Here is a 12,965-nt window from a genome sequence, read left to right as displayed (position 1 = left end):
ATTGGGATTTCCTTGAAGACTCTCGTGCTGATGTATTATGACAATCAAGCTGTTATTCAAATAACGTGTATCCAGTTTTTCATAAGTGCACCTAACATATTGAAGTTGATTGTCACTTTATTCGTGACAAGGTTGTTACAGGTGTTGTTTCCAATCTGTTGTTCCGTCTTCCGAGTAGTTAGCGGATGTCTTCACAAAGGCTCTTACAGTGGAAATTGGACAACATATTCTTAGCAAGCTGGGCATGATTGATATCTATGCTTCAGCTTGATGGAGAGGCTGGTGTTTATGCGTTTGGGCTTATGACTGGGCCCCAGGTCCAATGTGTGGACCTTATTTGGTATGGGCCTTAGACTTTTTATTTTATGTTATCTTCATTTGCCCCTTAGTCTTTCTTTAGTTTTTCCTTCATGTTAAGTGCATATATGTCATTGTACCTTTTCTCCTCCTATTATAATTAAGATTGGGCTAGGCGTCCTAATCCTATGTGCTCTCTCTCTCTCTCTCTCTCTGATAGCAACTATTGCACTGTATTAAAGACATGTCCCGGCGAAGATAAAAGTGAGCCTACTATAGGGCCCAAAGGAATTAGGAGTGAAGAATCATGTTGATCATTGAATCTGAAGTAGAGAGTGAAAGTTGGCCACGGAACGAAGTCGACTCTCCTAACCAACAAACTCAATTAAAGCTCTAACAACTGTCGAAAGGGTAATTGGTGAAGGATAGATCGATGTGTGTGCTCAAACTCAAGCTGAAGTGCCATAAATTGAAGTTTTATTGCTTTTTGTAACATCAGAAGGTGACAACATTCTTAGCACCAAATTGCGGCCATTAGGCAATTGTCCTAAAAACCAGTCATAAGTGAGTAGAGCTCTTAAAAGAAACAATCATTTTGAGTAGTCCAAACATCAATCTCCAACTAATGGCATATTGATGAGGACATCCAAGCACCATTCAGAGTGTACCGGAGGAGGAGGAGATCTTTGGCCCTAGTTCCAACATCTTTATGGTTGGATAATCATTTTATGGGGCCCGAATCGACTACATAGCCGTGTTGGAAGAACCCACATGCATGTTTATGCATCTTTGAAGGCCCCACACTGGGAAGATGCATGTGGGATGCATATAGGAGCTTATTGGACACATCTAGACCGTTGGATTCACTAGATACACTTATCGGACCGTTGGATCTCGCACGTGGACCATTGGATCAAGACCATGAACCATTTTGATCGTGGACCGATTGGATACAATGGAGCCATTGGGATGGCTTAGTTTACTTATTTAGTTTATCTATTTTAGGAATTTTGGTTTATTTTATGTTTTAATTGAAATAAGGGCTATTTTGGACATTTTTTTAGCAATAAGGATATTTTTGTAAAAAACACCCTAAAAGACTTGGGCGTGTGAAGTCTAGGGATTATGATGCATTGAAATAAAATTCTTTTTTTTTTCTTTGAGCAAAGAAAACTTCTTGTGATTGGAGTTAGCGTGAAGCCATGGAGTGATTCCAACTTATCTCTCTCTTATTCTCTTCTTTTGAGGTATTCTCTTCACTTTTCTCTTCTTCTTCTTCTTCTCTATCACACTCTTTATTTCTCTCTATTTCTTTCTTTTCCTTTTGTTTCTACCCAAATCTCATTCCCATAATCTCAAAACCATCTAAACTTAGACTATACCCAAACCGTAAAACTGTACAGACCAAAACCCACATTCGTACACCCGGCCGTACGCCAAACCCGTTCCCCCTTACTTCCCTCTCTTGGTCCTTGATCCTTCGACCCCAAAACCCTAAATCCTAAATCCCTAAACCCTAAATCCCCAATCCTTAATCCTAAATCCCTAATTTCCAAAACCTAAAACCCTAACCCGAAATCTTCCAAATTTGAAAACCCAATTCTCCAAATCCTAGCTTCCTTAATCCTAAAACCCTAATTCTCTCATCCTAATACCTTCATTCAACTCCCTAATTCCTAGTCCCCAAATTAATCCTAACCTACCAAAACCCTAACAAAGTCAAGTGATTCCCTTTGAATTAAGATTAATCCCTATGCTAGATGGAAGTTCTACCTTCCGTAGGTCCTAATTGATTCATATCTTCTAAGATCTCATTACGGGATTGTTGTTTGATTCGAACTCGAGCATATTTAATACTTGAATTCTTTAAAGTTGTGATATATTAGTTTTATTCTGTGCTTTGATTTCTCTAATTAATACGTTATTTGATTTTATTGCTTCATCTTAGGTTAGACCATCCATCCTGCATCACATATACAGACCATTGCAAGTATTCCCTAGTCTCTTTGGCATCTTTAAACTTGGTGCGATGCACAACAATGGATGAGTTGAAATTTCTATCCATGTTAGGGTATCTGCATGATGACCTTCCACTGATTTCCATTATTAGTTGGCTCTTAATAGGACCATCAATATACCTCGTAGATTGCTTTCTAACAAAGAAGTATGCATTACAAATGATCAAAATGTGTAAATTTTTACAGTCCAACTTCACATTTATGGGTTGAATAGGATCAAATGCCATCTCGATTTTGTCAAATGGTACACAATGGTCACCTGTACAGAAAATTACTTCTATGGATGTTCAATTGAAGGAATCTACCAACAAACAACCCCAACACAAGCAAAGGATCCATCGAAATATCCAAAAAGGAATCGCAAGAAGAAAGAGGCCACTTCAAAGAATGGTTTCAATGCTACGAACTCAAAACCAACATTAGAAATAACGATCTTGGGCTTAAATTGTTACTGGAATACTCCTCTTTCAACCACTTGTGAACTCCAACAAAAAACCTCAACTACAAATTCAAATAGAGCTTCAAATGTGAAAGCAAGATTTTCGCTTTTGAGCTTAAACCCTTTGGAACACCCTAAAAAAGAGCTCAAAAAATTTTCAAAAAAGAAAAAGAAAAAAAAAAAACACACACCACACAACGAATTCTCTAAAAATCAATATCTATCAAGAGGGACCACTTTAAACATATTCCAACGTGGTGACCTAATAGCCTCATGTGCAAAAGAGGCTACTTCAAAGAATGGTTTCGATGCTACAAACTAAAAGCCAACACTAGAAATAACAAATTTGGGCTTAAATTGTTGCTGGAATACTCCTCTTTCAACCTCTTGTGATCTCCCACAAAAGACCTCAACTACAAATTCAAATGGAGCTTCAAACATGAAAGCAAGATTTTCACTTTTGAGCTTAAACCCTTTGAAACACCCTAAAAAAGAGCTCGAAAAATTTTCAAACAAAAAAAAAAATTGCAAAAAAGTTCTCTAGAAATCAATATCTATCAAGAAGGACCACTTTCAACCAAATCAAAGGTGGTGACCAGATAGCTTCATGCGCAAAAGAGGCTACTTTAAAGAATGGTTTCAATGCTACGAACTCAAAACCAACACTAGAAATAATGACATTGGGCTTAAATTGTTACTGGAATACTCCTCTTTCCACCACTTCTAATTGTTGTCAGTCAGATGCCTTAAATCTGAATTTGGTTTGCTCAACCAGTCGTGAGCATGGCTCGACTGGTCGAGGGAGCTGCACGACCGGCCTTGGCCCGCTCGACTCAAAGTCCAGCGACTTGGGTTTTTTGGTGTCCGGGCTACACGACCAGTCGAGGGGGTGCTCGACCAGTCGTAGCCCCCCTTTGACCAGTCGAGGTTACGCAGATTCGAGTCCGAATCTTTTGCGGACTGCGGAAATCTAAGGCGGTTTCGCAAGGGTGCGAAAGGGAAGTTTCCTAAACTATAAATAGGGGTCCCTAGGGCTATTATAGGGTATTCTAAAGCTTTCTAAAAGTTTTCCAAGGGTTCTAGGGTTATCAAAGGGTGTAGCAAGGGTGAGATTCGAGATTGTTCAATTCGGGTAAGTCCTCTCTCTTGTAATTTCTTTTCATAGTAGATTTCTGTCGCTTTGTGCCATGGTTTTTTCCCGGAAGGGTTTTCCACATTAAAACTTGTGTTCTTCTGTGATTACTTGTTACTATTGAATTGCTATCCTAGATCTAGATCTGTGTGATTCCGCAGTACAAATCCCCAACAAGTGGTATCAGAGAAATCGTTGGGGCACAGATCTGAATCTGCAGGATTAGTAATAATGGGAAACGGCAAGTTTGATATTGAGAAGTACTCGAGCAAAAATAATTTTAAGTTATGGAAGGTTAAGATGATTAGCCTGTTAACCAAGCAAGGCAAGATTAAGGCTCTTGAGGAGCGAAAATCTACCATGAAAGATGATGAATGGGAAAACCTTGATAGTAATGCTTTAGCCTCTATCCGTTTATGTCTCACGGATGAGGTTCTCTATAATGTTTTGAGGAAGAAAATTGTGGCTAGTTTGTGGGCGAAGTTAGAGAACATCTATGCAAAGAAGTCCTCTGAAAATTGCCTACACTTGAAGCTACAGTGTTATACCTTCAAGATGGCAGAGGGTGGAAATCTAGAAGCCCATATCAGCAACTTTAATAAATTGATGTGCAAATTGCTGGATATGGAGGAAGTGGTCAAAGATGAGGAACAGACATGTATATTGTTGAATTCTCTTCCTGCATCATACGAGTCTTTCAGGGACACGATGTGCACCGCAAATAAAACCCACCGTTATCTCAGCGCTTCAAGGGAAGGCTATGAGAAAGTTAAACAGCGACATGGGGGCATCTTCCGATGCACTGATTACGAGGGGAAGAGATTCTGAGCGAGGTACAAGATCCTCAAGGCATACATCCAAATCCAAAGGCAAGGGCAAAGGAAAATAAAGTGTTGGAATTGTGGGTTGTCTGGACATATGAAGAAGGATTGTAGAAATCCTAAAGCAAAGAAAGAAAATTTAGCAGATTCTTCCAAAGAGGCCAATGTTGTCACATCTGATAAAGAGACAAGTGGTAGTGAAGTTCTGTCTGTATCCATGATCGGACATGTTCACGACAATCATGCAGATGAGTGGATCCTAGACACAGGAGTGTCATATCGCATGACTCCTCATCGGAGTTGGTTTGCCAGTTATAAGGACTGCGATGATGGACAGGTTTTTATGGGCAATGGCAATGCCTATAATGTTGTGGCTATTGGCACGGTGAGCATCAACATGTTTGATGGGATGGAGCGTTCCTTGACTGACGTCAGGCACGTTCCTGACATGAAGAAAAGTCTGATTTTTCTTGGTGCACTCGAGGCTATAGGGTGCAAGTTCACTGGTATTGATGGTGTCCTTAAAGTTTCAAAAGGGGCACTCGTGGTTATGAGAGCGGAGAGGCACGGAAACCTTTATAGGTTGATTGGGAGCACTTCGGCAAGTGGAGCGGCAGTAGCTATTGCAGACTCTACGTCTCTACGTATGTGACATGCTCGTCTGGGCCATATGAGCGAGCGAGGCATGAAGGTACTTTCTGATCGATGTTTAATTACAGCTTTTAAAATTTCTGATTTAGATATATGCGAGCATTGATATATGGTAAATAATCTAGACTGTCTTTTAAAACTGGAAAACATATTTGTAAGGGAGTGCTTGATTATGTGCACTCTGACGTATGGGGGCCATCGCCGGAAGTTTCCATTGAGGGGTCGTCATGGTTTGTTTCATTCATTGACGACTACTCCAGGAAAGTTTGGTTTACTTCATGAAATGTAAATCCGAAGTTTTCACCATATTCAAGCAATGGAAGGCAATGGTAGAAAAACAGTCAGGGTGGAAAATAAAGGTTTTAAGGACTGACAATGGTGGAGAATTTACTTCCACTAATTTAATGATTATTGCAAGGATGAAGGGATCATCAGGCACAACACAGTGCGCCACAAGCCCGAGCAAAACGGTGTGGCTGAGCGAATGAATCGGACTCTCCTGGAGAGGGTCAGATGCATGTTAAGTAATGCTGCGTTGGGCAAGGACCTATGGACTGAGGCCGTTAACACGTCCTGTTATTTGGTGAACCGGTCTCCTTCAACGACAATTGAATGTAAAATCCCAGAGGAAGTATGGAGTAGTCAGAAAATTGACTACTCAGATTTACGCATATTTGGTTGTGAGGCTTACTCTCATGTACCGTCAGTTAAGAGAGATAAGCTATACCATAGGGCCAAAAAGTATATCTTTGTTGGATATGGCATTGGTATGAAAGGTTACAGGTTATTCGACAAGGTCACACGTAAGGTCATCACTAGCCGTGACGTCAGATTCGATAAAAGCCCCCTATTTCGCAATAATGATTAAAAGGAGCAACAAGAACCAGAAAGGGTGATCGTAGACGTCCAAATTAACACAGATAATACTCAGGCAGAGACAGATGCGAAGACAGAGGTACAGGATCAGGTGGAGCAGCCACCTGTGAGAAGTAATCTACCGTGTGATCGCAGGTTACCGGCAAGATACAGGGACGACTTTAATATTGCATATGCCCTCATTACAGATGAGGGGGACCCGTCTACTATTCAGGAGGCTCTTGATGAGCCTGATGCAGAAAAGTGGAAGACGACTATGGACGATGAGATGGACTCGTTGCACAAAAATCACACATGGGAGCTGTTGGAGCTTCCTGTGGACTGAAAAGTGAGCGGATGTAAGTGGTTATTAAAAAAGAAACAGGATAGATACAAAGCAATGTTGGTAGCGAAGGGTTATGCTCAGAGAGAAGGAATCGACTTCACAGAGATATTCACGCCGGTAGTTAAGCAGGTATCTATCAGATTCGTATTGGCGTTGGTTGCCCAATACGATCTCGAGTTGGAACAGATGGATGTGAAGACTGCCTTCCTGCATGGGGAATGGGAAGAGCAGATCTACATGAAGCAACTAGAGGGCTACGAAGTTGAAGGGGCAGAGAAAAAGATTTGCAAGTTAATGAGGTCGTTGTACGGCCTAAAACAGTCGCCTAGGCAGTGGTATAAAAAATTTGATTCTTTCATCGTAAGTCAGAAATGTACTCGGAGTGAATACGATTACTGTGTCTATTACAAGACACTGAGTGATGGAAAATTCATCATCCTAGTACTGTATGTTGATGATATGTTAATTGCCTGTCATGATATGTCTGAAATCAACATACTGAAGACTCGGTTATCAGGGACATTCAAGATGAAAGATCTGAGGGCTACAAAGAGGGTTCTCAGCATAAATATTCATAGAGACAGAAAGAGGAGAAGGCTTTGGTTATCACAGGCAGAATACCTTGAAAAGGTATTGATCAAGTATGGGATAGATCAGGCAAAGCTGGTGAACGTTTCCCACGCGGCTCACTTCAAGCTTTCCTCAGAACAATGTCCTAAATCAAATGAGGAAAAACAAGTTATGTCTCATGTGCCTTATTCGAATGCGGTTGGCAGTTTAATATATGTCATTGTCTGTACGAGACCGGATACTTCACAGGCAGTCGGTGTTGTGAGCAGATACATGTTAAACCCCGGTAAGCAACATTGGGAAGTGGTGAAATGGCTACTTCGATACATTCGAAGTATGAAAGGCTACATCTTAACTTTTGAGAAAACAGGGACAAAGTTAGTAGGGTATGTGGATTCCGACTACGCAGGCAGTATAGATTCCAGGAAGTCTACTTCAGGATACTCGTTTGTACTAGCGGGTGGAATAATCAGTTAAATGTCGAAGCTTCAGTCCGTGGTGGCTCTTTTCACGACTGAAGCAGAATATATGGCAGTGACGGAAGCGTTTCAAGAAGGTGTTTGGCTCAGAGGCATGATAAATCAGTTGGGACTTCAGCAGGAGGCCTTGCCGGTTAACTGTGATAGCTAGAGCACTATCAATTTGGCTAAAAATTCTGTTTATCACTCACGTACTAAACACATTGATGCTCGTCACCACTTTATCCGACAGGTGCTTAAGGAAGGAGGCGTCACATTGGAAAAGATTCACACCAGTTTGAATCCAGCAGACATGCTCACCAAGGTCATTCCTACAGAGAAGTTCAAGTTCTGTGCAACTTCTCTGGGCTTGGCAATGGCATAAAAGAAGGACGGAGTGTGCACAAGAAGCATTGATTGAAGCTATGATGTAATACAGAAATAAGAAAAGAGGTCAAGAAGCTACACGGTTGAAGATTGAAGGCATGGTGGAGATTGTTGTCAGTCAGATTTGAATTTGGGTTTGCTCGACCAGTCGTGAGCATGGCTCGACCAGTCGAGGGAGTTGCACGACCGGTCGTGGCCCGCTCGACTCAAAGTCCAGCGACTTGGGTTTTTTGGTGTCCGGGCTGCACGACCAGTCGAGGGGATGGCTCGATCGGTTGTGGGGGTGCTCGACCAGTCGTGGCCCCCCTTCGACCAGTCGAGGTTACGTAGATTCGAGTCCGGATCTTGAGCGGACTACGGAAATCTGAGGCGGTTTCGCAAGGGTGCGAAAGGGAAGTTTCCTAAACTATAAATAGGGGTCCCTAGGGCTATTCTAGGGTATTCTAAAGCTTTCTAAAAGTTTTTCAAGGGTTCTTAAAGGGTTCTAGGGTTATCAAAGTGTGTAGCAAGGGTGAGATTTGAGATTGTTCGAATCGGGTAAGTCCTCTCTCTTGTAATTTCTTTTCATAGTGGATTTCTGTCGCTTTGTGCTGTGGTTTTTTCCCAGGAGGGTTTTCCACGTTAAAACTTTGTCTTCTTCTGTGATTGCTTGTTACTATTGAATTGCTATCCTAGATCTAGATCTGTGTGATTCTGCAGTACAAATCCCCAACACTAATCTCCAATTAAAAAAAATCTCAACTACAAATTCAAATATATCTTCAAATGTGAAAGCAAGATTTTCGCTCTTGAGCTTAAACGCTTTGAAACACGCTAAAAAAGAACTCAAAAATTTTTGAAGAAAAAAAATCACAAAAACTTCTCTAAAAATCAATATCTATCAAGAGGGACCACTTTCAACCAAATCCAAGGTGGTGACCTGATACCTCATGTGCACAAGCATGTTCAAAAGATGGAAATGAAGACCGACTTGCAATAGAGACCCACACAAATGGAGGAGGAAGAACTAACAAGACTTCATGTCAAAAGGTATTAGAAGATGCTAAAATCTGAAAGAGGCTTTGCTACAATGAAATATTCAAAGATGGGTTAAGAGAATAAAATCTTCTCTGGTCTCATTGAAGGAAGCAACAAGGTATACATATGAATACAAACTGCCCATTATATACAACATTATGTAACGGAAACAAGACCATGTTTCGGCTAAAAAATCAGAACCAATCTATTGGAAACTTATTTTCATCATTTGCTATTCCAAATGAGAATATGTGAATCCAGATTGTGGATTGAATGTTGAATACGAAGATCTATCTCATGGCCAAGACCCTTTATATAATTTTGGGTGATAATTGGGAAAGCTGAATACGTTAGTGAGGTCCTCTTCAAGCTTAGCATTAGCAATCCTTTTCACAATGATTGGAAAACTACTAATGAGTTGTTCACATGCAGCCATCCATTTGTTTTATTATACTGTTGATCGCGTGAGGCTGTGTGATACGGACTTTTTTTTTGGCAAGAAGATCTAAATGGAACGGAAAATCTGACGGAAAGCTTGGATCTCACATGTGTGCTTGTGTTTGGATGGGCAGGGCTCCACATGTGTGTGGTCTTGGAAAACTTGTTTATTTTCATTATTCGTGCATCCTTCCTACTACAGAAAGTAGCAAACTTGCATAACCACAAAAATTTTCCACATAACAAATCTGAAAGTGTTAAAAAGAGGTTCTATGGCATCAAAATGGTAGTTAAACGTGGGGTTTTTTTTTTCTACTTTGCTGAATCTCTCATAATCATCAAACATCTAACACAACTGCTAAATTACTCCAAAGATACAAGATTTTAAAGTTGACTTTGGTGTTTCCTGAAACACCAAATTGCATGGACAGTCATTCCCTTTATTCGGCTGCATTTAATGGACTTTTAAGCCAACATTGAGTAAAACAGACAGAAGGGCACTGAGAAGTCATGAGATATTCAAAGCCACTCCTTGTGATTGTAGTTTAATTGGTGATATGGATGTATGAAGATTCCATAAACAAAACCATAGAGAGCTAGTAATAGGTTTTTTTAAAGTTAATAAATGAGAACTATATTTCAAAGTTCCATGGATGAAAAAACACCAAACATGAATATCAGTTAAACTTACTTGAATTTGGCTCCTTGGTAAGAGCAGTATGCGCCGTCTCTTTCCTTCTTGCACGAAAGCAGGGGCATACTAATGCACAACAGAGAAGGAACATTCCCGATGCTGCCATGGCTATGTTCTTCGGGTTCAAAGACACAGAGTTACTGTGCTTTTCCTCTGTTGATTGAACTAGGGAATCATTTGTTTTCAACTCTGGTAGAAGCTTTCTTCCTGCTCTTTGAGGTACATCCACTACAAATGATAACATAAAAGGGCTAGTCATATCCAATCAAAAGGATTTGCCACCAGATTGTATCACAAAAAGCAACCAAATCAGTACTTGGAAAGTAAAAAATGTGCGCTTATTCTAGCACTTGGAAATTTATAGCATTGAAATGCATTACCAAAGAATTGTCGATCCTGACATGGTAACATGTCATTAACCTCAGTTTCCCACCTCGGTATGGCTACAGTTCTATTGAAAGTTTGAACTTTATGGAGTACCAAGTAAATTCAGTTACATATGACTGGCTCACAATATAGTTCCATTATTTCTGCCATTGATTGCCTAAATTTGCAAACTCAATTCATTCAATTTGTTAAGGGCCCCACGCATGGAAATTTGTGAACAGGATGATTCTTCTATCAACCCACTTTCGAAGAGGCTGGCATGTATTCAGCTGATCACGAAAAACAGTTAAATGGTCAATTTCTTTGATTTCCGCCCCAATATTGTGGCGAGATGATTTTGAACCTGAACCATTCTCATCTCATTTGCAAATTGGGAATCTGCGAGCTATGGCATTTCAAAATTTTGTGAGGTCCAAAACAATGCCTCTTCCAGCAACTTTAAAATCTCAGTGGATGTCCTGCATTCGAGTCTTTTTTTAGCCTAAAATTTCAACTAATATCATGAATTCAATTCATGCAAGCTCCGAATTAACTAGCTAAGTTGGGAGAACTTATGGATTGTGAGCTTCAAACCATCAAGGGAAGTTTTCTAAATCAAAATGTAGCGAATCCGTGAATTTGGTGTCAAACCATTTCGCAGTGAAACTGATAGAATTCAGCAAATTCAGACAGAATATGGGAAGTACATTTATGATGATTAGTGCTCATTTGTTGCCAAGGTATTTGAAACCTTCTGGACTTGTAATTCTAATTTAGCTTCAAACAAACTTCCCTTCCTGTCATATTTACAATTAGAAACATACAAGAATCCATATATAAACACTAAGGCTGCGTTTGGCTGCTCGATTGGATTGAATCGAATCGCAAAATGACCAAAGTGGGGCTATGCCACTTGAGTTCCCGAGGAACTATTGCCCCAAGATTGTAACTAGTATCATTTCAAGTCAAATTGGAAATAGATAAAATTGCAACAAGGGGTTCGGCTGTCATATCAATTAAAATGGCGTCATCCCCACTTTGGTTATTTCCTTATAATGAACTAAATGAACTACAATTCAGTTCAATTGAACATCCAAACACTCCCCAAATTAGCATTTCTATTTGCCAACGAGTCCTACTAGATTCAATAACCGCGACCTCTTACCTGCAGGATGGATGCATTCCAAACTATTAAAGACTGAAAGCTCCAAACCGCAATACTTCTTACCAACTCCGCCCCATTCAACCACCTCAGAACCACAAAAACAACCACCCGCGTAATGGAATTCCAGTCTCTCACAGAACAAAACAGCATCTACGGCCTTTCCATTTATGTACAATAATTCTAAATCTGAGGAAGGCCTCAGATAAGATAACTGCTCGGGCCCACAATCCTTGGACTGAAATACCGACCCACCGGTAGAAATAGTACCCAATTGCAATATCATTAAAAGACCCAATTGGAAAGCCGCCATCGCCAGTGGATTAAAACGTCCGTAGTGTCTAGACCGAGGACGAATTGCTGCTATACATCTTCCAATTTACGGGAATCGCCACTGACCATACTGAGAGGCGAACACAAAGAAGAACGCATCGATGGGCGACTGATTTCTTGAAATTCGACCGAAAACTTGGGTACCCCGATAGCCGAAATCGATAAAGAAGAGAACGCAGATCCAGAAACGGACGAAAGTATCAAAATCCGATCGAAATCATCGGCACCCAATACATGAAACGGGCTGGAATATAAAAATCCGATCGAAATCGTCGGCGCCCAATAAATGAAATCGATGAATAGGAAGAGCCCAGATAGAGAATTCGATTCTTTCAGAGCTGAGAAGGGCAAAATAGGGAAAAAGAAATTCAAATGGGTGATTTTCGATTTGAAGAGAGGATGATGGATTGATTGAAGGGAGGAGGAAGGGTGACCGGATTAAAGTCGGCTGACCGGTACGGACAAAGGGGTCGGCATTCATACACAGTGGAGGAGTTATTTCTCTACTCTGCCGGCGCACTGACCTCCAATGGAAGTGTAACCATCTACTTCAATCTAAACCGTCCGAATTATGAGTCTCAGAGAGGATGCATCAAACTACATTTAGCTTCATTTGGTTTTCCTGACCGTTTGATTAGTGGACTCTTTGATAGCGGCATCGGTCCATTTATCAGTTTTCTACTAGTTTAGATTGATGGAAGTGAGTTCTTTTTTGTTATGATACATCTAGAGTGGGTCCTACGATTTCAATGGTTCGGATTAACGAGAATGCTAACAATGATGCGTGAATGTCTACGATTTTATGACGTCAGGCAGCGTACGTTACGATCCCTCGTCAGTGCGATGAAATCGGTTGGCCGGTTTTGGCAAGGAAACATCAAAGAAGGTGAGCTGATGTCCGCTGCCGTCTCAGTCAGCAGGTTTTCCTCTTACTTTTAAAAGCGGATTTGATATGATGCTTTGGGAGTATAAGGAAGATCA

At 40.6% G+C, this 12,965-nt stretch overlaps 1 protein-coding gene across 3 annotated transcripts in view; it reads right to left on the bottom strand.

Moving 5' to 3' along the window:
* The window catches only part of LOC131258375 (calmodulin-binding receptor-like cytoplasmic kinase 3), a 46,420-nt gene extending 34,000 nt beyond the window's left edge, over window positions 1-12,420 (bottom strand). Inside the window, exons 1-2 of one of the 3 annotated variants that reach the window (XM_058259659.1) lie at window positions 11,655-12,420; window positions 10,121-10,351 (exon numbers count right to left, since the gene is read on the bottom strand). In XM_058259659.1, coding sequence (XP_058115642.1) covers window positions 10,121-10,351; window positions 11,655-11,964 — 541 coding nt within the window. In that variant the 5' untranslated portion in view covers window positions 11,965-12,420. Of the gene's footprint in view, window positions 1-10,120; window positions 10,375-11,654 lie in introns of all 3 variants that reach the window. The other 2 variants (XM_058259658.1, XM_058259660.1) reach the window with 2 other exon arrangements.
* Between the last annotated feature and the right edge of the window lie 545 nt (window positions 12,421-12,965).

The sequence above is a fragment of the Magnolia sinica genome, chromosome 10 (assembly GCF_029962835.1).
Source record: "Magnolia sinica isolate HGM2019 chromosome 10, MsV1, whole genome shotgun sequence".
Taxonomy (NCBI): Eukaryota; Viridiplantae; Streptophyta; class Magnoliopsida; order Magnoliales; family Magnoliaceae; genus Magnolia; species Magnolia sinica.
The sequence above is the reverse complement of the archived record's forward strand: the minus strand, read 5'-3'. Positions and strand labels throughout refer to the sequence as shown.